This window comes from Protopterus annectens, chromosome 3.part1 (genome assembly GCF_019279795.1).
Source record: "Protopterus annectens isolate FY-2018-M chromosome 3.part1, PAN1.0, whole genome shotgun sequence".
Taxonomy (NCBI): Eukaryota; Metazoa; Chordata; order Ceratodontiformes; family Protopteridae; genus Protopterus; species Protopterus annectens.
Window position 1 is genome coordinate 442,401,003 of NC_056732.1, and position 27,087 is coordinate 442,428,089.

General features: G+C 43.7%; 1 protein-coding gene across 1 annotated transcript in view; it reads left to right on the forward strand.

Annotated features, from left to right (window-relative positions):
- The window catches only part of KMT2C (lysine methyltransferase 2C), a gene marked incomplete in the record, with an annotated part of 4,117,755 nt that overhangs the window by 2,021,428 nt on the left and 2,069,240 nt on the right, over positions 1-27,087 (forward strand). Inside the window, 1 exon segment of the mRNA XM_044066891.1 lies at positions 9,883-9,948. Within this exon segment, the coding sequence (XP_043922826.1) occupies positions 9,883-9,948 (66 nt within the window).

Consider the following 27,087-nt stretch of genomic DNA (forward strand, 5'->3'; position numbering starts at 1 on the left):
AGTAAAGGTACAATCCTACCAGCAGAAGGAGTTAATTCTGACAAAACTGTGGCAGAAGGGCGCAAAGTACTAAAAGTGGGAAATGGCAAAGTGTTTGTGGAGAATGCTTACTCATTGTACACCAGGCAGAAGAGGACTAAATTCAATCCACAACTCGGGGAATGTCGAGATGCAGGTGTGAGATTCAAACTGCTATACTCAGCTGTCTTCAAGGTATTCTTCCCTGGAAGGACAAAATCATTTTTTGATGAAGTACATGCTAAGGAGGAAATACAAAAGTTTGACTAATGAAAAGTGAGCTGCGAAACAGAAGGAGATTCTGCTTCTTGCTCTTCTAGTAATAAAGACCACACAGAAGACTGTACCTGTGAAACCTTTTCTACTGCTTCAATGGAAAATGTTGGAGAAAAGGAAGGGAGTAAGAAAGTTGACTAGAAGAATCCGAGAGTACATTCGAAATGAAGCAGATACAGGATTTGAGAGATGGAGATGAACAGTAATAAAACCAGTAACTTAATGTTTGATTACTGTGCAATAATTATATTTGTGAAGTATTATAGAACAAGAAAATCTGGAAATATTGGACTTTTTCAGAATTTGTTAGACTTGTGGGGGACTCTAAAGTATATACCTTACTTCCTCATTAATGCTCAGAAAAATTATTTGGGGAGGGGAAAAGGGGGATAAAGTTAACTGTAAATAAAGAAAACATTTTCTTAACAGTTCTATTTTTGTGGTGTATGGGGGGGGGGGTTTGCATGCTATAAAGTGACATTTTTTCTCAATAGCTCTAGTTTTGTAGTGTGTGGTTTTCTTTGCATGCTATAAATAATTTTAACTTTAAACTTAAAATTTTTGTCAGGAGATAAGACTTGGTTATTCCATCATCCATTACCCGCTTGTCAGACTTAATTTGCTTTTCATAGTCTCCCTTACTGGTGGCATTCACTTGTATTTTATTACAATTTAGGGGGGAAATGTATGTTTTTCTATCAAAACTTGTCACTAGGGGCTGGGGCCAATGTGTATGGTGACTTTCACTGTGCAGTTTTACCTCTAAGATTAACCTTTCAGTCAGGAGATAAGTCAAGCTCTTCAAGACTTTGCTGGTTGCTTGTCAGACACCCTTTGTGACTAGGACATAATCGGTAACTTGATTTTTCCTTCCTTGAGCAGCAAGAAGAGAAAATTTCTGGGGGGCTTTGTTCTTTACTCCAGCTTCCCTTTTCCTCAACTGCTTATTGGTGGACTCTACTGTGGCCATCTGTTGTTCCCTGAACCATTCATGAATTCTTTTGGCCCCTCTGGTGTGCTGCTTGGGAAGCTACTAAGGACCAGCGGGCAGGCACATCATCTGTTAGCTGCCATTTCTGGTTGGGAGGAGGGACTCTTCCTGACATCTGGAACTCACTCCCTAGTGACCTGACCTTGCTTTCCTCAATATCACTTTTTAAAAACAAACTGAAACTATACCTCAAAACACATTGGTTATGCCCTTGTGCTAACCCTGACTAACCAAGTAGGTACCTCTCTGTTAAGCTTTAAAGAGAGTGTGTTTTCATATATTAACCTCATGTCATTCGTAACACTTTCATGTGTTACTCCCTAAATCATCATATATTAACCTCATGTCATTTCTTACATGTTCCTGTATTATTCCCTAAATCATTACATGTATAAAGAATCTTAAACCAGCAATGTAGAGTAATGTTAAGAATTGTTAAAAGATGTGCCTCAATTTTTAAAATCTGTCATGTAAAATAACTATTATTTGTGTTAATTGGAGCTTTTCTCCTCGGGCCTTTGCTGAAAATTGACATGTATCCAGTCAGACCAGCCCGGTCAACAAATATAAAATAAGTAAATGTCCACTAGCTAATCAGCTCTGGTGAGGTTCTTCGTGGGAAAGGGACAGTTCTCCAAGCCACTCTGTCCCCTTTTCTCTGGGGGGCTGCCTTTCAAGAAAAATAAATAACTAGACAGTTCCTTCTCCTAAAGTGGATAAGGAGGTTTGGCTGAGTGTTGCAAAAGTGATTAAGGCATTCACATTGCAAATGGCAGTAATAAATTTACACCAGTTCCAATAAAGATAATATAATTCGTCACTGGAGTATTTTCTTTTCACAGCTGTTCCTCCTCTGTGGCCAGCCTTGGATGATGGCTTGTGCGCTCGCTCGTGCACGCGCACACACACACACACACACACACACATATATATATATATATATATATATATATATATATCTGTAATGTAAACATTTATCTAAGGTGCCTCCCAGTTGTGGTGTTCCTGGCTGGCCTGTACTCCCCTTCCATTTTGCCAGAGGGTGGATAACCAAGCCATAAAGGGAAAGGACGTGTTCAGCCTCTATGATTGGTGATCTGGATTCCGGCCTGCTGCAATCTGTAAAACTTTAAAATCCAAAGTATGGTTGTCAACTTCTGGCAAACTTGTTTTGAAGAATAAATCTCAGGAGTAGTTTTAACTAAAATTGTTTCATTGTAGTTATATAATTTGTGTTACAGGCACATGAGCACTGCTTTGTGTTAATGTTACAGTCATGCAGTTGATGAATTTATATTTTCTGGGAAAGGAGTGTATTACCAGCCAGATCTGCCTCTTGGGGAGTGTTATTCAATGGGCTGGAGGTGGGCATCCATGGGAGGCAGAGTTTTGGTGGGTCACTCCGAGTCCCTATTACAATTGTTTATTCGACCATTTACAGTCCAACTGTTAACACAAAAGAGCTTACATGTTTCCACACCTACTTTGTTTTGTGCATGAAATGATAATGTTTCCAGTATGATCTAAGATTATTTTTTATTATAGTTAATATTGAATTATGACCCTTTTACCAGTAAAACTTTAAAAATGCTAAACCATGGTTGCTTTACTGTTAAAAATATTCTGTGGTGCTTTCATAAGTCTTCCTCAGATCTGCCTTAAAATAGTTTACCTTAATTTTCTGTGTAAGGTTGGTTAATGGCTATAATTCAGGATTTGCTCTGTTTTTAAGTTATTTTTTAGAAAATGGTGTTATGTCTTATAATTGCAGTACTTTTCAGTGATTTTCAAGCCCTTACCAATAGAAAATAGTATTAGTCTTATAAAATACAGTCACATCTTTCAACCTCACCCCAAAAAACTCCTCAATTCACTTTGAACATGTTTAGTGTGTATACAAATCACTGTAACAAGATTCCTTTGCCATTGCTTTTGTTTCAGTTTATGTAAAAGTAGAATGTTACTGTTGCTTTCATTTCAGTTTATTTAAAAATGGAAAATTGCTTATAAAGTACAAATTTAATTTAATTGAACAAAAACCTCATTGGATAAGTCTACTTCTACAATGTCAGTACTGTCTCCTCTACTGCAGAACAGTACCTAAACTGCTTGCTGTCTTTATCAGTCTCACTGAATTTCACTTCCTGTGTTTTCTGCACCCAGATTAGAGTAACCGAAAAGTTATACACGTTGATGCTGATCTAGCAGCGCATAGCTGTATGCTGTCATTACTTGAGTAGTTTTAAGTCATTTTGTATTAAAAACTGGAATTCATTGTGCAGCTTTGCAATTTGTTGTCAACAAAGGATTTTACTGTGAACACGAACATCTGTGCTTTAACAGCCAAGACCAGATAAGGCAGATGTTCGTGTTACACTGCTGCAGTCATTACACTTGGGTTATCCTGCTGTCAGGCGGTCCCGCAATTGGCCAGAGTTCCAAAGTCTTGGTCAGGCGTCGGTTCCTGTCGCTTCTTCCCTGACGTCAGTGCGCCAGGGGTATAGAAGTTGCATCCGACGCCATTTTCTTCAGTCTTTCTTGCCGCGCGGTGCCCGAAGCAAAAGCAGTTCACAAGTGCCGGTCGGCCGATTCCTGAGATTTTCGAAGTCGAATTTCAGATCCGAAGTCTTCAATAAAGCTAAGTACCCTGTTGGGGAAACTTTTTTCTTGCCTCAGACCGATGTCAGAAAAAGTTAATAATTGTATTTCTTGTGGGAAGCAAATACCTCATAAAGACTTCCACTCTTACTGTATTCCACGATGTTACTAGTTGTCGGTTTTGTGCTAGATTTAACAAACGCACTATAAAACGATGTTTTGATTTTGCTTTGCACTACTTTGGCAGAAGGTTCAATTATACTATGCTGTCGGAACAACCGACGACCGCAATTCTTAAAAAACGCAAAGACAAGGATAAAGACAGACATCCGAGGTCCAAAACCGACGACGAAGCCTCTTCTAGGCCAGTCGCTGGTACTCAGTGAGGCACTTTTGCAGCCCCTGACACCCGCTACCTCAGAGCCACAGGCCGCCTCCGACTCCCACATGGAGACAACTAGGCCTCTGGAAACTCAAGGTATTGGGCCTATGGAAACTAATCCCTCAGATGGGTCTGGAGCCGCTGAGCAGGCATCGGCTTCTGAGGGTGTTTTCAGACCATCACAACTTACCATTAAAGCAACAGCCAAGACAAAAACACCATTAAAGACAAAGAAGCAAGTACAGCATTCTCCTGGACAGTCCTCCATGCCTAAGAAACAGATGCTTAAAATGGCCGAAGACCTCATTACTCTAATCAGGGGTTCCCATCCCCCTCCTGAGAAAAGGCCTAGGCAGGATACAGACTATGATTCCTCTGATCAGGTTTCCATTTCCTCTGATTCCTCTTCAGACCAGGGATACTCTCTACCCTCCTATGAGGACACTGATGCTGAAGAATGTATCCCTTCAGCCTCTCCTCCTGAGGAATACTCTTTTGGGAAACTTTACATACCATGAGGGAGCATTTCCATTGGGAAAGTCAGGATTATTCAGAATCTGAGAAAAGGCTCAGGGACTTCCTTTTTTTGCCTCAGCACAGGCCCCTGGCTATTCCGCCTGTGTTAGATATTGTGGATGATGTGTTCTCTGAATCCAGCTTATCTCCTGATTCTTTGCCCTCTGCACCAGCCAAGCCAGATAGGTATTATAGAGTCCCTGACTCTCTCAAGTTTCTTTATAAAAACCCTTCTGCTGACCCAGAAACCATTTCCCAGGGTCCCAAAGGGGTTAAGGCTTCCATTGCAAAAAAATCCAGTCCCCTCTGACAGAGATTCTAGAGCATTGGATAGATGGGGAAAGAAAGTTTACACTTCTGCAACTTTAGCAGTAAGGGCTTTAAATTGCCAGTTTCACATGCTTAAGGACCAGCAATATTTAATGGCTCAGTTAAAACAGAAAATTCTTGCAAGCTCAGAAGCTCCTAACTATAAAGAAATGCAGGATTTATTGCATGCAGTTGAACAGGTGGGAAAACATACTCTGCAATGTGGTTTTGATTCTTTAGAGGCCTCTTTTAGAGCCGCAGTTACAGGTTCTGTGATTCAAAGACATGCTTGGTTAAAAGAACAGAGTATACCTGATCATGTTAAGGCAAAATTATTAGATGCTCCTTTACAGCATGATACCTTGTTTGGTGTTAAGGCAGAAGAGGTGTTAAAGAAAACGGAGGATAAAGCTAAATCTGTGCAAACAGTCAATGATTTCTTACAGGTACAGCCACCTCGATTTAGCAGAAATTGGCCTACAAAGAATTGGTCCTTTCCAGTGTCAAACAGGCCACAGAGAGGCAGATACAGACACCCAAGAGACAGATCTCAACCCCAAGGCTCTATCAGACAACGACAGTGGTGTACCTCAACCCCAAAAGGAGGTGAGGACAAGTCTTAACCTTACAGGAAACAGTCCCAATGAATTCCCCCTTCGTATGCCAAGCACTTCCCTTTTGGTAGCCCCCTTAGGGGGAAAACTAGCACTTTTCTCTCAAAATTCGCAAACAATCACCCAAGACAAATGGGTTCTGAATATTGTGTCTCAAGGTTACAGGTTCCACTTTCTCACTTTACCAAGGCTAAAAGGAATGCCAAACCTGCCACAAAATCAATGGGCAGTGGCTGAAAAACAAATTTCAGCCCTCATGGACATGAGAGCTATTCAAAAAGTACCACAGCAGGAACAAGGACAAGGATTTTACTCAAGACTCTTCCTTGTCCCCAGAAAGGACAAAGCCTGGAGACCCATACTAAACCTTTCAACTCTAAATACTTACCTGGATATTCCGAAATTCAAAATGTTGACACTGCAGCAGCTTCTTCCCATGCTGGGCAAGAAGGCTTGGCTTGTTACTTTGGACCTCAAAGAGGCATACCTGCATGTCCCTATCAGACAAGATTGCAGAAGATACCTCAGATTCAAAGCTGGTACAATGCACTGCCAATTCTCTGCACTGCCCTTTGGCTTATCTACTGCGCCCAGGGTCTTTACAAAGTGCCTGGCACCAGTGATTGCATTTTGCAAACAAAAAGTAATTCAAATATAGCCATACCTGGACGACTGCCTCATTCAAGCAGAGAGAAAGGACTTCCTTCTAAAGCATCTGGCGTTTGTAAAAAGGTTGCTAATTTCTCTAGGGTACACAGTAAATGAAAAGTAGTCAAAACTAGTGCCCTCACAACAGATGATATTCCTGGGTGCCAGCTTAAATACAATGGCCCAGATGGCTTATCTCACGGCAGACAAACAAGGGCAACTGACTCAATGTTTTCAATTACTGGCAAAAAAGTCCCATCTCCCTGCAAGAAAAATTCTGCATGACCTGGGATTCATGGCATCCTGCATACTACCAATTCCATATGCCAGACTGCATATGAGGAAATTACAATGGTACCTAAAAAGTGTCTGGACTCAACACTGTCACAGTTTAGAAGCAGTAATACCAATAATTCCCTGCCTACAACAGGAGTTTCGATGCTGGGCACAGGCATGTCACCTCAACAAGGGTCAGCCTTTCACTCTACCCACAGCCAGGCAGACTCTAACAACAGATGCGTCGGATTACGCCTGGGGAGCACACATGACAGGAAAATGTATTCAGGGCAAGTGGACCACAGACCAGATGCATCTTCACATCAATCAAAAAGAGATGTTGGCTATTCAAAATGCCCTAACAGCTTTCAAGGACCTTCTGCATCCAGGACAATTATTATTAAAGACAGACAACACCACAGTAATGTGGTACATAAACAAGCAAGGGGGCACTCATTCTTATCCCCTATGCAGGCAAGCCATGACCTTGTGGAACATAGCTCTAACTTATCAAGTTCATCTGCAAGCACAATTCCTGCCAGGAAAGAAAAATACTCTGGCAGACGATCTAAGCAGAAATATCATGGACCCTCACGAATGGAAATTGAATCCACAAATCTTCAGCATGGTAACGCATAAATGGGGATGCCCAGACATAGATCTTTTTGCCTCCCCACTGAATTGCCAACTACAAAAATTCTGCACAAGGACTTACCACACACAAGCATGGAAAGTGGATGCTCTTTCGCTCAGCTGGAAAAGCCTAAAAGTTTATGCTTTCTCACCACGGTCTCTCCTTTCAAAGGTACTCCTAAAAGCCAGACAAGAAAAACCACAGATGATCCTGATTGCTCCAGACTGGCCACACCAGCACTGGTACCCAATCTTAAAGAATTTAGCTCAAGGCCCACCATGGATTTTGCCTCAAATTTCACACCTTCTGACTCAACAAAACAATCCGATCCTGCACGGTCAGCTCAAAACCCTAAACCTGGCTGCATGGCAGATTCATTAGTCAAACATGCAACACCTCTCTTTAAAGCTGTTATGGATGTCATTTTGGAGGCCAGGAGGCCTAGCACCAGGAAATCTTACTCAGAAAAATGGAAGAGATTATGTGCCTGAACCAGGCTCAAAGCCTTGGCCCTCTTGTCCCAAACATTCCTCAGATTTTACAATACTTAACTGAGATGCTTGACAAAGGCCTATCCTTCTCATCAATTAAGATCCACGCCTCTGCCATTTCAGCACATTACAACACGGATCCTCCTTTATTCTCTCATCCCTTGCTAAAGCAGTACCTCAGAGGGGCTAAAAACATAAGCCTACCTCGGAGAGCACCAACACCAACTTGGGACCTCAATTTTGTTTTGGAAAAACTGACCCTGCCACCTTTTGAGCCAGCCAATACAGCCGATCTAAAATTTTTATCATGGAAAACAGCTCTGCTCCTGACAGTAACTTCAGCACGAAGAGTCTCAGAGCTACAGGCTTTAATGGCAGTGGAACCTTTTATAATTTTTCATCAGGACAGGGTTTCTTTAAGGACAAACCCTACCTTTATGCCAAAGGTGGTATCTAGTGTGGCTCTTAACCAAACCATCCATTTGCTAACTTTTTATCCAAACCCCCAGAATAAAGGGGAGAAACTTCTGTACTCTTTGGACATACACAGGCAGCTATGCTTCTACTTGGACAAAACAAAAGCTTTCAGGAAAACTGAGCAACTGTTTGTGGCATATGCTGCAGGATCACAGGGCAAGGCGGTCTCAAAGCAGACTATCTCCAAATGGATAGGACACTGTATTCGTTACTGATACACACAGCATGGAAAATCAGTCCCTAATAACATTAGGCCACATTCTACCAGAGCAACAGCCACTTCAACAGCCTTTCTCAGAGGAGTACCAACCAAGGCTGCAACTTGGAGTTCAGTGCACACCTTTACCAAGCATTACCACTTGCCTCTTTACTCTAAATCCAGAGCAGGATTTGCCACTGCAGTTTTGCAGGGCCTCATAGCCAATCCTAACTCTTTATAGACCAGCCACCCAACCTTAGCTTTGGGATTCTACCCAAGTGTAATGACTGCAGCAGTGTAACACGATGAACATAGTACAGTTTTGTACCTACCATAAATGTAGATGTTCGAGTGTTCACACTGCTGCAGTCCAGGTTACACTCCCTCCATCCCCTCTGTCCTAGCTGGACTTATCTATACCTTTCTCTCCTATACAACCTTTGTGGTGTATTTGCTTGTAACTGAAGGTATTGTTTTTATTTTATATATATGTTTTATTAGCAATATGTATTGCCTCCGTACTTGGGGGCACCTGACATCTGGGGCAAGAAAAACTGAAGAAAATGACGTTGGATGCAGCTTATATACCCCTGGCGCACTGACATCAGGGAAGAAGCAACAGCAACCGACGCCGGACCAAGACTTTGGAACTCTAGCCGACTGCGGGACCACCTGACGGCAGGATAACCCAAGTGTAATGACTGCAGCAGTGTGAACACTCGAACATCTACATTTATGGTAGGTACAAAACTGTACTTTCATTAAACTTGATCATTTAAGGATCTCTATCTCAGTGTGTCTGGCCATAGACTTTCTTTGTGTTCTAAGCCTTCTATAAAACCGCTCTTAAAAGGGGTTTTGTAAATTAGACCTTCAAGAAAGGAAATTGCACTAGCATGGGATTTCAACTGCGTCTTATAGAATCTGACCCTAGCCACTTTGCGCCAGATGATTCTAACCCCCCCCCCCCCATTTCTTTTGTAGAAGATGCTGTTTTGGTGACTGTTCTGCTAGAAGAATTTTAGAACTGTAAGCTTTGATGTGCAGGGAATTTTGTTCCTCCACACCAGCCCTTCTTCTCTGTCTAAAGTTATGACAGAGTTAGCCCTGAATCATGCCATTCATATATGGTAGGCATGGCACCCTAGTGCATTAAGTGACATTATGGCACCACAGAGTGGTGGTGGTGGGGGAGTTTGCAACCCCCACCCCTCTCTCAGGAGCAGCTAAAAAGAAAGATAAAGTCAGACTGAGAGAGAAACAAATTATAGGTCCATCAAAGAGCGTCATTTCATAGGTCAACAGATGTGATACATATGTGTTATTTATTGTATGGGTAGAAAGAGTGAAGCACACTTTTTTCTGTTTGTATTTAGAACTGTTTCTTATTCTGTTGAAGTAAAATCTTTGTTTTGATTTTTCTTCTTTTTTTTTTTTTTTTTTTTTTTAATAGTGACACCTTCAGATGACTGTGAAGTATCAGTTGTACCACAAGTTGTTGCAAAAGCAAAAGACCCTGGTAAGAAAATAAAAATGGTGCTCAGGTAGCCTCATTAGATGGGAACATATGCCAGCTCATAATAAAAGTATTGGTCTCTGTTTTTATATGATTTTTTTCTCCAAATAAAGATATTTTATATGTATTAACACCAAACTCTTGTCACCATTACATTTTCCAGCAGTTTCGGGCAGTGTACCATTTGATTTTTTTAATTAACAGTTAGATGAACTGGTCCAAGGACCCTTTTCAAACTGGCATAAGGCAAATAAAAATACATAGTATAACGGTATAGCAAAAAGTGAAGCACAGTAATAAGCACACACAGGGGTTATAATGGAACAGTGTTACAGCATCCGTGTGAATTTTACTAAGGGTGTTTAACCATTGACTAAACTGTGTGTAACTTAGCTCAAATTGCTGTTTGCAACTAATATTGATTCCTTTGTGTATTATAGTGTACTGGCACAACCTATTTAGAATCCCCCTATGATCATGTATTACCTATTGTCAAGGAATCGTGCATGTTGTTTTTGCCTGTTATGACCTGGTTGCATTTGTGAAGGGTTTAACGTGTGACTATCAGCTGTAACTCTTATATGAAAAAGGAGAGAGAGTCCCATATAGCAGACAGTAAAACCCACACATACAAAATAACTTTTTCATTGTGTGGTGGTTGAATTTTAGGAATTGGAGAAAGCACTTGCCCATCATTTTCAGGACAGGATGAGTCAGTGAAATTGGACAAGTAAAGGTATTGGCTACTGAAAAGCAGTAGTTATAGAATTATACTGTGTGTCTGAAAAAGACCAATGCAGAGGTGAGTGGCAGATATTCTTTGTGTTTCACTGTTGCAGTCATCACATTTGCGTTATCCCTGCCAGGGTAGCCCTCGGCCGGCCCGAATACCAGAGGCTTAGTATTTCTGTGTCAGTTGCTGTCACTTCAGGACTGACGTCAGGTCATCAGTAGTGTAAAGTAAGGCAGCCTACGTCATTACATCAGTGTTTCTTGCTGAGGAGCCCGAAGCAGAAGCAGTTTGCATGAGTGCCAGTCGGCCGCTACATGAGTTTCATCTTCCGAATTGAAGCTGAAGTCTTCTAAAGCTAAGTACTCCATTGGGGATCCTATTTCTTGCTATAACCGATGTCAGAAAAACTTAACAATTGTCTCGCCTGTGGAAAGCAAATACCACACCGAGACTTTCATTCTTATTGCGTCACTTGCTTAGGCTCAGACTATGACGTCCCTCGCTGTCGCTTTTGTGCTTTGTTTAACGCCAGATCTATACGTTGTCAGGCCCTTATTGTAGCTAGATATTTTCGCTTACAGTCCTCTAATTCCGATATGGCTTCGGTAAGCCCATCCAACAGCAGATCTTCTGAAAAAACATAAGGATAAAGGCAGAGACAGACTGCACAGGTCCAGACCTACCGACGACCCTTCCGTTAAGCTAGTCGTTAGTTCTCCGGTCCTCGGTGAGGCGCTTTCGCAGCCCCTGATGCCCGCTTCTGTGGATTCGCAGGCTGCTACCGAGCCCGGTATGCCGCAAAACTCTTCTTCAACTAAGGATCCTGTCATTGTCTCTACCTTGGATGGGACCAGAGCTGCTGAGCAAGCACCGGCTTCCAAGGAAATACTTTGCACTGTCGATACTCGACACAAACTGGCAACTTCTTTCACATCTACTTTTCTTTCAAAAACTATCAACTTTCTAAGGCCCAGGGTATGAACCACACCCAAGAAACCAATGATCCAATCTCAGGCACCTGCTTCCTTGCCTCAGTCTCAAATGCTTAAAATGGTGGAAGACCTTATCATGCTGATCAGGGGAAGCCAAGCTACCACTTCCAAAAGGAAACGAGGTCTGTCCCCAGTAGTTTTATCTGAACAGGAGTCTGATAACTCTGATGCATCTGAATATGAAGACATGCAACCCCTCTCTACTTATGAGGATTTTGATGCAGAAGAATCCATTCCTTCAGCCTCTCCACCCGAGCACTTTTCTTTTGGGGAAACCCTTCATACCTTAAGGGAGCATTTCCAATGGGAATGTCAGGACTACCCTCGGTCTAAAAAGAGACTCAGAGATTCTTAGATCTTCCACAGCACAGACCCCTGGCTATCCCCCCAGTCCTGGATGTTGTGGACCATGTTTTCCTGGAATCAAGTTTGACTCCTGACACCCTCCTTCCTGCTCCCAGAAAACCTGACAGGTATTAGAGTCCCTGACTCACACAAATTTCTTTTCAAAAATCCTACTGCTTACTCTGAGGTATTTTCTCAAGGGCCTAAAGGAATTAAAGCTGCCTCTGCTAAGAATCCCACCCCTTCAGATAGGGATTCCCGAGCACTAGACAGATGGGGTAAAAAAGTATACACCTCTGCTACTCTTGCTATCAGAGCACTAAATTGTCAGTTCCATATGCTAAAATTTCAACAACATACCATGGAACTCCTCAAACAGAAAGTGTCTTCCTTTCCTGCTTGTGCAGAATCTACAGAGTTATAAGAGTTAATGCATTCTGCAAGTCAAGTAACTAAGCACACCTTACACTGTGGTTTTGACGCCCTAGAAGGGTCTTGCAGGGCAGCAGTCACCGGTTCAGTCTTTAGAAGGCATGCTTGGCTTAAGGAACACCCTTTGCCAGCCCATGTCAAATCTAAATTATTGGATGCACCCTTGCACAAAGACAACTTATTTGGCACCAAGGCAGAGGTCTTAAAAAAGATGGAAGAAAAAGCTAAATCTATGCAGAAAGTTAAGGATCTCCTACAGGTCCAGCCACCCAGGTTCAGCAGGCATTGCCCCTCCATGCACTGGTCCTTTCCTTCCCAGACCCTGGGGAAGCAGACCCCCCCCCCCCCCCCCCCAGACAGCAGCCACAGGGAATGCAGAGATCAAAGTAGTGGAGATCCTCCACTACAAAACCAGGGAGTTCAAAGCCATCCCCTCATGGTAAGAACTCACAATGACTCTTCCCCCCCCACCCCCTCCCTCTGCCCACCTGCACATTTCCCTAGGAGGAAAACTCTTCTTCCACGCAAGCACCTGGGCCACCATTAACAGTGACTGCTGGGTCCTCAACATAGTGTCCCAGGGATACAAATTTTCCTTCCACACACTTCCAATCCCAAAAGGGTTCCCAGATCTACCTCCAAACCAGTGGGCAGAGGCAAAAACGCAAGTCCTTTCCATGCTCTCTATGAAAACAATAGAACACATTCCTGCAGAACAGATGGGCCAAGGTTTCTACTCCAGACTTTTTCTGGTACCCAGAAAAGAGGGCACCTGGTGCCCCATCCTCGATCTATCCATTCTAAACACCTTCCTGGTGATACCAAAATTCAAAATGCTCACCCTCAAGCAAGTGCTGCCCATGTTCTCCAAGAATGCTTGGCTAGCCACCCTAGACCTAAAAGAGGCCTACCTCCACATTGCTATCAGGTAATCATGCAGGAAATATCTACATTTCAGGGCAGGATCTCTGCACTTTCAGTTCTCTGCACTTCCCTTTGGCTTATCTACTGCTCCCAGAGTTTTCACAAAATGTCTGTCTCCCTCCATTGCCTTTTGCAGACATAGGAATATCCAAATTTACCCATACTCGGACGACTGCCTAATTCAGGCAGACAGTCAGGAAAAGCAGCTCAGGCACCTGGCCTTTGTAAAGTCCCTACTGACCTCCCTAGGGTACACTATCAATGAAAAAAAATCAAAACTAGTACCCACCCAAAGGATTATATTCCTGGGAGCAAGGCTGGTCACAGCATCCCATATGGCATTCCTTACACCAGAAAAGCAAACTTACCTGACAACCTACTTCTCTCAACTAGCCACCAGACCCCAGTTATCTGCAAGGAAAATCCTGCAAGCTCTGGGGTTCATGGCATCTTGCGTTCTACTCATTCCACATGCCAGACTGCATATGAGGAAACTTCAGTGGTACTTAAAAAGCCTTTGGTGTCAACACTCTCAAGACCTGGAAACTCTTATACCACTGATACCTTGGCTAAGGAAAGATTTTCTTTGGTGAGCAGCAGCATGCTCCCACAACAAGGGACTACATTTCTCACTACCCTTCGCCGCCCATACCCTCTCCACAGATGCATCAGACCTTGCCTGGGGTGCACACCTGGACGGCAGGTGCATACAGGGCCAATGGAGCCCACAGCAAATCCATCTGCACATCAACCAATAAGGGATGTTAGCTGTCCAGCACGCATTGACAGCTTTCAGGCCGCTTCTCCCCAGGGGCTCTCCTGATCAAAACAGACAACACCACTGTGATGTGGTATATCAACAAGCAGGGAGGGACTCCCTCCTACCCTCTATGCAGGCTGGTCATGACCCTTTGGCACACAGCCTCTGCCATGAAACTCCACCTGTTAGCACAATTCCTGCCAGGCTCTCTAAACTCTCTGGCAGACCCCTTGAGCAGAAATCTTCTGGACCCACACGAGTGGCAGCTAGACCAAAGAACCTTCACCCTAATAACTCAGAAATGGAGCACCCCGAAGGTCGACCTCTTTGCCTCCCACACCACCCATCAGCTCAGCAAGTTCTGCACCAGGGAGCATCACTGCATGGCTTGGAAAGTGGATGCCCTATCCTTCCCCTGGGACAATCTTTTAGTCTCTGCATTTCCCCCATTACCTCTCATCACCAGAGTACTGCTCAGAATAAGGGAGGAAAACCCAAGGACAATTCTGATGGCTCCAGACTGACCTCACCAGCACTGGTACCCACTGCTGCATAGCCTGTCCCCACTGCCACCATGGCATCTCCCAAAGACCCCAACCCTCCTGACCCAGAGGGAAGGAGAATTCATGCATCCTCAATTGCAGACCCACAGTTTGGCAGTGTGGCTTATTCCCTGACCACTGATCAATCTTGCCAGCCTCAGTAAACAGGTTCTAGATGTTATACGTGAGGCTAGACGCCCTAGCACTAGAAAGTCTTATGCTGACCAATGGAAAAGGTTCTGCACCTTGATTCATGCTAAGGGAGCCAATACGGCACATCTCTCCCTACCTCTCATCCTGGATTACCTAGCTGATCTGCTTACACGGTGGTGTCTCCTTTTCCTTTATTAAAATTCATGCCTCTGCTGTCTCTGCTCATTTCCACACTGAGCAGCCCCTTTTCTCACACCCTCTGATCAAACAGTTCCTAAGAAGCGCTAGCAAATTGAGGCCACCCAGAGTAGCACCTACCCCAGCTTGGGACCTAAACTTTGTTTTCAAAAAGGTCACCCTGCCCCCCCTCCCCCCTTTTGAACCAGCATCTTCAGCAGAGTTAAAATTTCTTTCCTGGAATACAGCTTTTCTTTTAGTCATCACTTCAGCCAGAAGAGTCTCCGAACTACAGGCACTCATGGCTGTAGAGCCCTTCATCATCTTCCATGCTGACAGGGTGTCCCTTAGGACTAACCCATCGTTCATGCCCAAAGTGGTGTCCAGTGTGGCTCTCAACCAAACCATTCATTTGCCCACCTTTTTCCCTAGCCCACAAAACAAGGGGGAAAGGATCGTGCACTCTCTCTAGATGTGCACAGACAACTCAGATTCTATCTAGACAGGACTAAATCATTTAGAAAGACTGATCAATTACTGGTCAGCTTTGCTTCAGGGGCAGAGGGCAAAGCCATCTCCAAACAAACGATTTCCAAATGGATAGCACACTGCATCCATTTCTGTTACAAGCAACACAGAAAACCTCCCTCTAAGGGGGTCAGGACTCACTCTATCAGAGCAGCCTCCACCTCTGCAGCTTTCCTCATAAGAGTCCCCACCAGGGACATCCTGGAGGCTGCCACCTGGACATCTGTTCCACACTTTCACCAAGCATTACCACCTGCCTGTCTTCTCTAAATCCAGGGTAGGCTTTGCCACTGCAGTCTTGCAGGGCATCCTAGCCAGCCCCTAGTCTCCTTCACTGCCTCCACCCTTTTCCTCAGCTTTGGGAATCAGCCCAAATGTGATGACTGCAACAGTGAAACATGAAGAACATAGTACAGTTGTGTACACTTGCCATAAATGTAGATGTTCAAGTGTATTCACTGTTGCATTCCTGGTTTCCCTCCCTCCACCCCCACCCCCCTCTCTCTCTCTCTCACTCTCCTTTATAGGTTCATAGGTGGGTACTAGGCTATCTGCCCGAAGGCATTTATAAGCCTAGCCAGAATGTGTTTGCTTTCGCCGCCCCCTTAGATTATTTCCCTGTGCCTCTGTCCAGCAGAGCCACTGAAGTGATCCCTGATGTAAACTTTGTTTCCTATCCACTCGTTAAGGTTTCTTTTGAAGAGTGTTAGCGAGGAGCTCTGCCTAATGTAGATTGGGATCTTGTTCCAAAGCATGGGAAGTCTCTGGGACAGGAATCTGTCCCTCCAGCACTTCCTATTTATTGTTTTGGTGAGGTTTAGATCCCTAGAGCGTGTGGCTCGAGGGGATAAGGTTTTGAGCATGTCCATCAATTCTGGGTTGGACATGGCCTTGTATGTCAGGCAGAGATCACCTGTGAGTAGGCGGTATGCAACCGAGTACAGCTGGAGTTTCTTCAGCCGAGCTGCATAGGGCATCTGTTTGAGGCCATTGATCCTCTTGGTGAGGTACTTCTGTGGTCTTTCCAGCTGTTGCAGGTGTCTTGTAAGGTACATCCCAAATGGGGCATTGTACTCTAAGATAGGTCTGATGAGTGATGAGTAGAGGGGCACAAGGACCTCTTTTGATCTGGATGTGAACCCTTTTGTGATTAGGTGGGCCACATAGAAGGATTTTCTAACCACTTTGGCAATGTGATTATCAATGGTGAGATTACTATCTACTTGGGTCCCCAGATCCCTTATTACATCTTCCGTATTTAGGGGACTACCCACCTATGTGGTTGTTTGTGGGTACTTTGTTTTTTCCAAGGGGGATGACTATGCACTTTTTGACATTTAGCTTGAGGCCATGATTTTGACACCAGGTATCCATCTCAGTGAGACCGTTTTGGAGGATGTCTGTGTCAGCCGGACAGTCAATTATAGCCCCTAGTTTGCAGTCGTCTGCGAACTTGGTCAGCCATAGTCCTCCAGTGCTTGCCTGTACCTCTGCGAAATATACGCCGAACAGGAGGGGTCCTATGACTGACCCCTGGGGAATGCCACTTCTAACTGGTTTAGAGTCGGACCTAGCTCCCACAACTCTCACCATGTGGGTTCTGTCCGTGAGCCAGTTGGCAACCCATCTTGTGACGTAGGAGTTTTATGTTCAGGCTGGTGAGCTTGTCTATAGTACCAGAATGGGAAATGGTGTTGAAGGCCTTAGCGAGGTCTAGGTAGGCTGTGTGTACCACCTTTCCCTCGTCTATAGCTTTGGTAACTGTCTCAAAGAAGTCCACCAAGTTTAGGAGTCATGATCTGGCCTTAACAAAGCCAAACTGGGTAGGGTCCAGTGTTTGTAGGTTCCCAATGTCTCTTTTAATGAGTTCCATGATGATGCGCTCCATAGCCTTGCAGACCAAGCTAGTCAGGCTTATAGGGCGATAGTTCACGGGGTCTGTTATGGCTCCACATTTGTGGAGCAGAACAACCGTTGTTCTGCACCACTCTATGGGTATGTAGCCTGCGGATATGCTGAGTTTGAACAGTGTGTTTAGGTGAGGGGTTAGTTCGTCTTTGAGCTCATGTAGGATGCAGCCTGGGACACTGTCCGGTCCAATTGATGCTGTGTTTTTGGCTTTGGGGATGACTGTTTTAACCTGAGTGTCTGATTTCAGAGACTGTACATTCTTCTGGTATGGTTATGGGCCCTTTTGGGGGTGAGAGAGGGGTGAAGTTTACGCTGACCCTGTCTGCCAGGATGTTGGCAATATTGGTCGGTTCAGTGTATTTTGTGCCATTCTGCACTAACTCCGAGCAGATCTGAGCATTGCCACTTAGATTCTTGACATAGCTAAAGAATGCCTTGTGGTTATCTTTGGAGTCCTTGGCAATTTTTCTTTCAAAGCTCGCCTTGGATGATTTTATGAGGGATCGTAGTTACTTGCTGATACTATTCTGGGATGTCTTCCCTTCTTGGGATTTTACTCTCTTCTGTGCTAGTTTCCTCCTCCTATTGTATAGCTTGTTTATGGCAGGAGTCCACCAGACTGGTTTCCTTTTCTTGGAGGAGTGAGTCTTGGTTTTGCTTGGGATGGCATGATCCATGCATTCTTGTAGCTGCCTGTAGAATGCATTAGTAAAGGATTTTGCAGCTTGGACAGTGTTACCCTTCGGCATGGGGGCTTTGAAACTTTCCACCTCGGTCTTAAGTAATGTGAAGTTTGCTTTTGAAATGTTTTTCACGGTGGCTTTCTTGTCCAGGGGTGGAGGCGGGATGTGGATATCCAAAGTGATTTCTTTATGGTCAGATCTAACCAGCGAGGGGTTGACCTCTGGTGTGGAACACCGGTCACCCGTGTTGGTGATGACCAGGTCCAATATGTTGTCACCTCTGGTGGGAGTGTTGACCAGTTGAACCAGGGCGTTTGAGTTTATAAATTCTAGGAAAAGTTGGGCAAGGGAGTTAGTACTTGAGTAGTTCTCCCAGTTAATGTTTGGGTAATTGAAGTCGCCCAATATTAAGGTGTTTGGTAAGACCTCTATGTTTCCCAGTGTTTCCAGAAATGCGGAATGGGGGTCCTGAGACATGGTGGGTGATCTGTAGCAAGCTACAATTTGAATTGCAGTTTTGCCCATTGTTGCACGTGGATGATCTCTGAAGCATTGTGCTGTGCCACTAACCTGGAGGTGTGGGTATCCTTGATGAATATGGATACGCCCCCGCATTTTGTATTTCGGTTTGGGTACTGTGGCCGAAATGTATGGTATGAGTTGTAGCCTGGTAGTGCTGGGGTGCTCTCTGGAGCCTTAAACCAGGTTTCTGTTACTGCACGTATATCGATCTTCTCCATACTGAGGAGTGCCTCGAGTGCGTGCATTTTGAGGTTTAGACTTTTTGCATTGAGTAGCATTACCCTCAGATTTTTGTTACTTGTGCTATTTACAGCGGTGGGTTTGTCTTTTGAGCCTTGCCTAAAAAAGGCACTATGGGGGTGGCAAGAGCCTTGGCCAGTATTAAAAAACCTAAGGGTGACAGGTGCAAGCCGTCTCTAGCGAAGCAGTGTGGGTTGTCGAGCATGTCATCCCAGGCTGACAGACGCTGGATCCCCTTTGAATGACACCAGAAACTTAGCCAACTGTTGAAATAGAGAATTTTTTCTTTATACCGTGGTATCATTCTTGGTGAGGGCAGGATGCTACTCAGGGTCAGGGTCATACCAGCCTGGACTCTACGTGATCAGAGAGCTCTTCCATGTCTCTTTTCATGTAGTCCAGGAGGTACGGCTCAGGTCATTCACACCAACATGGACAATGGCAGAGTCATATTTGTACTTGTTCTGGAGTGACCTGAGTGCTTGTGTTATGTGGCGGATCCTGGCACCCGACAGGCAGCTAACAGTAACCTTCTCCTTATTCAGCCTAGTGAGTGGGACGTCAGTGTGCCTGACTATAGAGTCACCTATTACTAGTATGTTGGGTATGTTATTTTGCCTTAAGGGCTGTGATTGCATGGCACACTTGTTTTGTGAAGTATGTGTTTCATGGTTTGTGTTGGGGGGGGGGTGGAGGTTGCTTGGATGTTTGCTTTGGAGGTCTGTGTTGGTTTTGCAGATTTTTATTTAGAGCCTCTGAGTATGTTTTCATGTATTTGTGTGTTTTTTTCTGGTGCTGGTTTAATGGGTCTGTGTTCCTTACAAGGAACTTTTTGGTATTTACTTTCTACTGGTGGGGTACTTCCACCATATCCTGCCTCCCACTTGGGGGCTCCTAACAGGGCAAGAAAAAATTATGTAATTTTGTCAGTTGCCTTACTTTATACTACTGATGATCTGACCTCAGTCCTGAAGCATCAGCAACCGGTGCAGAAATACTAAGCCTCTGGTATTTGGGCCGGCCGAGGGCTACCCTGGCAGGGATAACCCATATTTGATGACTGCAACAGTGAATATACTTGAACATCTACATTTTTGGTAAGTGTACACAACTGTACTTTTCCTTTGTTCAGATAGAGACACTGGTGCTTTTTGCTGCTTGAGGGGAAAACAGATCCTTTTGCTTCCCCAGGTAGAGTTGATAAGGAGAATGTAGGATGGTCAGAGGTATAATTAAAGATGGGAGGGGGGGCAACCTGAGTTAAAATAGGTGACTAGGCAGATATGTCCTCCTTTTTTGTTTCCTATTTGCTGTATACTTAGAACGTTTAGCTAAAAAGTTGAGAAATTCAGAGATTCAATAGTATTCAAAAAATAGCTCTGTTTGTGGGTATTATTCTGTAACCTACAAATCCTGAGCATATTAGGGTGCTCTGGGATGTTAAGACATTTACAGGCATTAAGTTGATATAATACAATTGAAGATAACACACAGGCTATAATAGTGAATTATTTGCCTACAAGTGAACTATTTATACAGTAGGTGTACTTGTGGGAATGTGAAAAGGTGAAATGCTAAGGTATATGGGTTAAAAAAGATTCTGCATTAGACAGCTAAAGTATGTGGGAAGAGGCTAAGTAAAGTATCAAAAAGAAAAAAAAAAGATTAGAAATGAATGGACTTGGACAATAAGATATGAGTAGTGAAAATATATTTAGTTCCTTTGGTCCTATACATAGGCCAGACATACTTCTATCAGCCAGAGGGAAAAGTTGTGGAAGTTATTTGGGAAGAAAAAGAAAGCCAGAGTAAAGTGGTTAAGTTGATTTTTCCTATTGAACAGAGGGTTTAGAACTGCCTGATTAGAAGTGATATGTTAAAGCTACTCAGTTGAGACTTGTATACTATATATATATATATATATATATATATATATATATATATATATATATATATATATGCACAAGCAGAGGTAAAGTAGACCAAAGTGGAAAAAGATGATGATGGTGCAAGGTGGAAGTACAAGGGATGTAAAGAGAGTACGATATTACGATTTTGGAGCCAAGCTCTTAGGGAGAATAGAAGTTATACAGAGTATTACATTTATAAAGTGGTAGGCAATGGGTTGAGAAAGGAGTTTTTCCAGTATGAATAGATACAGGTGAGGGTACAGACAATCGAAGAGATATGTCAGGAGGTAACTGGAAGAAACTAACAAAGGGAGAACCACATTATTACGAGCAAAGAAGTTAAAATTGAAAAGTAACAAAGTGGGAAGAAGCAAAGCATTTGCTTGATCTGCATCTCAGAGATCACCTTCTATGTCTAGGACTGAGGGTGAAATATAGACAGAGAGGAAAAGAGGGGAGTATTGAATGAAAGACCAGCTTTTGTAGGGTTTTTGTTTTAGCAAAGCCAAAAATAAAACATGCTTTTAAGAGGGTTAATTGATGAGATGTATAGGGTATCATGTAACTGTAAGAATAAGTCAGAGAAGATTCACAAAACCTGGTTGGGGAAATCAGAATGACGAGTTGAAAAAGAACAATGCATGGAAGTTTATAAAATCTTGGATTTCATTATGTCTGCTTGTAAATATTGATTCTGGTATAGTAGATAATATTTTTCCTTAAGGAGACAACAGATGTTGGAGATATGAAGGGAATGAGAGTGGAAACTGAAAACTTTTTTGTGAATATGGAGAGTTAATTTAAGTTAAGGACTCTTCACAGAATATCATGACAATTGTTGGGAGAACATATTACACTAACCAAGGTGATTTTTTATTAATTTGATGACTTGGGTTAGAAGTTTCAAGACATTATGGCCTTTTTAAGTTTAATATTACTAGCAGTCAAAAAAGCAATTAAATGAAAGTGAGAATCCATTATTAAACCTGTTGTAAATGAAGTACTGAATATTGTAAAGGAAATACAAGAAATAAAAGGAAGAAAGTTTTGCAAGAACATAGTACATTTGAGAATGAGTAAAATAGGTAGGGTGGAAGAATTTATAATTTTATATTTGTATGTTTTAACGTACGTTGTATGTGTAATGCATGTACACAGTAAGGGGAAACTGTTATTGACATATGTTTTAATGTTTATCAGTGTATTTAAACATTACTAACATGATTAACATAACTTCCAAGATGGCTGCACACACTGATCAGTAGCTTAATTCAAACTCTCCTAGACTGAAAACTAAAACTTTGAAAAAAGCCAGTAAAGGCTATCTGTTTGGGTAAAATTATACTGCTGGTTTGGATGCCAGCAAAGTAGAAACTTGAATAAAGAGTATAGCAACAGGAAAAGGGGAAGAAAAATTCTGGCTGGGAAAAATCTTGCAGCTGTTTAACAAAAAAGCAGTTCATGTTTCAGCTTTTATGTAGACGTTTCCAGTAACGTAGGGGAAAATACATCCAATACACTCAGAGATGTTTAAAATAAGTGAGGCATTGAGTGAATATATAAAGTCAAATAAAATTCCAGAAAAGTTTGAAGTTTTAACTAACTATTCAGATGAACTGACAAAACAGCAAAAATCAAAGACTGAAAATAAGAGAAGGCTGTCTGAACATGAGGATGTCCTTCAAGGATGCATCTGCAGTCTTCACAAATGGGTTGTCCTGTCATCAGGCAGCCCTTCCGTCGGCCGGATTCCAAAGTCTGGGTCTGGCTTTGGCTGGTGTCGCACTTCACCCGACGTCATTGCGGCAGTTCTTCGGGTATAAAGGCATCAGCCGACGCCATTTTCCTCAGTCTTTCTTGCCGCGTGGCGCCCGAAGCAGAAGCTGTTCGCAAGTGCCGGTCGGTCAGATCCAGAGATTACTACTACCGAATATTACTTCGAAGACTTCTAAAAAGCTAAGTACCCCGTTGGGGACTCTTTCTTGCCTCAGCCGATGTCAGAGAAAGTGAATAACTGTTTATCTTGTGGGAAACAAATACCTCATAAAGATTTCCTCTCCTATTGCATACATTGTTTAGGCCCAGACCACGACGTAGCAGCTTGTCTAGCCTGTGCTTCTTTTAACTGACGGACGCTTAGACGTCGGTCGGAGTTTGCTGAACAGATTTTCGGCTCCGATTTTGCATATATTATGCCGTTGGATCCTCCGACTACGCAAAGTACCAAAAAACGCAAAGAAAAGGAACGACACTCGCGGTCCGCGGTTTCGGCCGAAACCGCGGTTAAGCAAACCACGAGTGTCTCGGTTTCGGCCGAAACCGAGCAAGCGGTTCTTTCTTCAGCCGAAATCATGCCTTCTACCGAGGCCTCTTCTATCCTGGTAGAAACGGCTTCTGAAATCCAACCTTCTGTTGCTGTTTCACAGGATTTATCAGATACCATTCCCCTGGATATTTCTACCCCTGCACGTGGAGCTGATAGGCCTCCTGCAGCAATGTCTATTAAGGCCTTTGCCAGGGCTAAAGCAGCCAAAGCATCAAAAACGGTGCCTGCCAAGCCCCCCTCTCTCAGGCCCAGCACCAGCTCCCATATGCTTACTTTGGCTGAGGATCTCATCTCTTTAATTCGTGGAGCCCAGCCTCATCCAGACAGGGCCTCTCTCCCTCCTCCAGAAAAAAGGCCTAGAGCAGAGCCCCCTGAGCCAGTATCCACAGATGATTCCTCTGATGACTCAGAACATACAGACCCTCCTGAGGCTGCTTATTCTCCTTACGAAGACTCTGATGCTGAGGAGTCCATCCCTTCAGCCTCTCCTCCTGAGGAATTTTCCTTTGGGGAAACCTTGCATGCTATGAGGGAACAATTTCAGTGGCAGGGCCAAGATTTCTCAGACTCCAGAAAAAGGCTTAGGACCTTTCTACATTTGCCACAGCATAGGCCTTTAGCTATACCTCCAGTACTTTCTGTTGTTGATGATGCATTTAATGATGCTTGCACTGCTCCTGATTCATTACCTCTGGCTCCTGCTAAGCCCGATAGGTTCTACAGGGTCCCGGACACTCATCACCATTTATATAAGGCTCCTTTTGCAGATCCAGAGACTATCTCCCAGGGTCCTAAAGCCGTAGCAGCTACTTCCACTAAAAACCCCCTCCCCTCTGAAAGGGAATCCAGGTCCTTAGAGATGGGGTAAAAAAGTTTACACCTCTGCTACTTTGTCAGCTAGAGCTTTGAACTGCCAATTTCATGTGATTCAATACCAAGAGTTTATGCTTGACCAGTTGACTAAAAAGCTGTCCTCTGAAGAATCTTTAGATAAGAAATATGTTCAAGAAATGGTACATAACATACAGCAGGTTAGTAACCATTCTTTAAAATGTGGCTATGATGCACTGGAGGCTTCCTTTAGATCAGCCATGACTGGCACAGTTATCAGGAGGCATGCATGGCTGAAAGAACAGGCATTACCAGACCATGTCAAATCAAAGCTTTTGGATGCACCTATGGACAAGGTCAGTTTATTTGGTTCCCCTGCGCAACAGGTACTAAAAAAGATGGAAGAGAAAGCAAAATCTGTACAAACAGTGAAAGATTTCTTACAAGTTCAACCTCCAAGGTTTAGCAGGAACTGGCCCTCCAAGAATTGGTCCTTTCCAGACTCCTCTAGGGCACAAAGAGGCAGGAATATGCGCTCGAGAGGTAGAAACCAAACCAGGGGTGCCTACAGGGGACGCCAGTGGCAAGGTAACAACCAGCGAGGCACGGATGCAGCCACCACCACTACAACAACTCATTCACAGTGACTTGGCGGTGGCACCACCTACCAGGGAACAACTAGAAGCACCCATAGGCGGAAAGCTAACCTTATTTTCAAAGAACTGGCATTGCATCACAAGAGAAAAATGGATTTTGCAAACTATAGACCAAGGTTACAGGTTCCATTTCCATACTCTACCAAGCAAAAGAGGAATGCCAAACCTGCCACCTACTCAAAGGACAGAAGCTCTAAAGCAAATATCTCAATTACTAAGAATGAGAGCTGTGGAAAAGGTACCACCTTTGGAGCAAGGAAAGGGATTTTACTCCAGACTCTTCCTGGTACCAAGAAAAGAAAACAAATGGAGGCCTATTCTGGACCTGTCCGCTTTAAACACATTCCTCATTGTTCCAAAATTCAAAATGCTGACCCTACAGCAGCTTCTTCCCATGCTGGGCAAGGAGTCTTGGCTGGTAACTCTAGATCTCAAGGAGGCATACCTGCACGTCCCCATAAGACCAATTTGCAGAAGATACCTCAGATTTCTTGCAGGATCAGAGCATTATCAATTCTCAGCATTGCCCTTTGGCTTATCTACTGCGCCCAGAGTGTTCACGAAATGCCTGGCATCAGTAATCGCTCATTGCAGACTTCAGGGGATTCAAATCTATCTCTACCTGGACGACTGCCTGATAACAAGCGGACAACAAAATAAAACTAACAGAAGACCTACAAAGAGTCATTTACCTGCTGCAAGCCCTGGGATATACAGTCAATATAAAAAAGTCAAGGCTGACTCCATCCCAAAGAATAACCTTTCTGGGTGCAGAACTGGACACATCAAATCAAATGGCATCCCTAACTGCAGAAAAGAAAGAGCAGCTTCCTCTCTACTTCTTGGCATTAACAAAGCAGAACCATCTAACTGCAAGAAAAGTGCTGCAAGCTCTAGGCTTCATGGCGTCCTGCATAATACTGGTCCCTCATGCCAGGCTGCATATGAGAAAGCTACAATGGTACCTAAAGAATTTGTGGTCTCAACACAAGCACAGCCTAGAAACCAAAATTCCAGTGATTCCCTGCCTGAAGAAAGAGTTCCTATGGTGGGCTCAGGCCTGCCAATCAAACTCAGGATTGCCCTTCTGCAAAAGCCAACCAAAACAAACCATCACGACAGATGCCTCAGACCTCGGTTGGGGGGCACACATGCTGGACAGGTGCATTCAAGGCCTATGGACTCAAGACCAGCTGCACCTGCACATAAATCTAAAGGAAATGATGGCAGTAAAATTGGCAATCCAGGCCTTCAAACCTTTTCTCCAAGAAGGTCAGCTGATGATAAGGACAGACAACACTACAGTTATGTGGTACATCAACAAACAGGGAGGCACACACTCATATCCTCTATGCCGGCTGGCACTGGACCTATGAGATGTGGCTCTGAGCTACAACATTCAGTTACAAGCAATTTATGTACCAGGGAAGGAAAACATTCTAGCAGACATATTAAGCAGAACTACCACAGATGCCCACGAATGGATGCTGCATCCGGACATCTTCAAAGCCATCACAAGAGAATGGGGATGACCACAAATAGACTTGTTTGCATCCCCACTCAATCACCAGCTAAAGAAATTCTGCACAAGGACGTACCACCCACTTGCTTGGAAGGTGGACTCCCTATCTTTCTGTTGGAAAAACCTGATAGCATACGCATTTCCACCACTTCCTTTGATGCACAAGGTGCTTCTGAAGATCAAAGAGGAACATCCGAGGATCATTCTGATAGCTCCAAACTGGCCAAGACAACATTGGTATCCATTGCTGAGGAGCATGTCCCGGGAACAAATATGGACACTGCCCCTGATCCCATTACTGTTAACACAGAACAACTTCAACATCCTGCATCCAAACCTGAAAACTCTGCAACTAACTGCCTGGAACATTACATGACAACAATTAACCCAAATTTATCCCAAAGGGTTATGGACATAATCCTGGAGGCTCGAAGACCTTCAACAAGAAAGAATTATGCAGCAAAATGGAAAAGATATCTCACTTGGAGTACTGCAAAGGGGCAAGAAGTGACACTGGTGAACATAGCCAACATCCTGGAGTACTTGGCAGAGCTCTTCCATACAGGCCTGTCCTACTCTTCATCAAGATACATGCCTCAGCTATTTCAGCAGAATACAGCTTGGATCCTCCTGTCTTCTCGCATCCTCTGATCAGACAGTTTCTGAGAGGAATTAAAAATGTGAAACCTCCCCGGAAACCTCCATTACCAGCATGGGACTTGAACTTTGTACTAGAAAAATTGACACTTCCCCCTTTCGAACCAGCAGCAACAGCAGAATTACAATTCTTATCCTGGAAGACTGCATTCCTGCTGGCAATAACTTCAGCAAGAAGGGTCTCTGAACTACAGGCATTAATGGCAGTGCAACCCTTCCTGATCTTCCATCAAGATAGAGTGTCCATGAGAACAAATCCTACATTTATGCCTAAGGTGGTATCCAGAGTCTCTTTAAA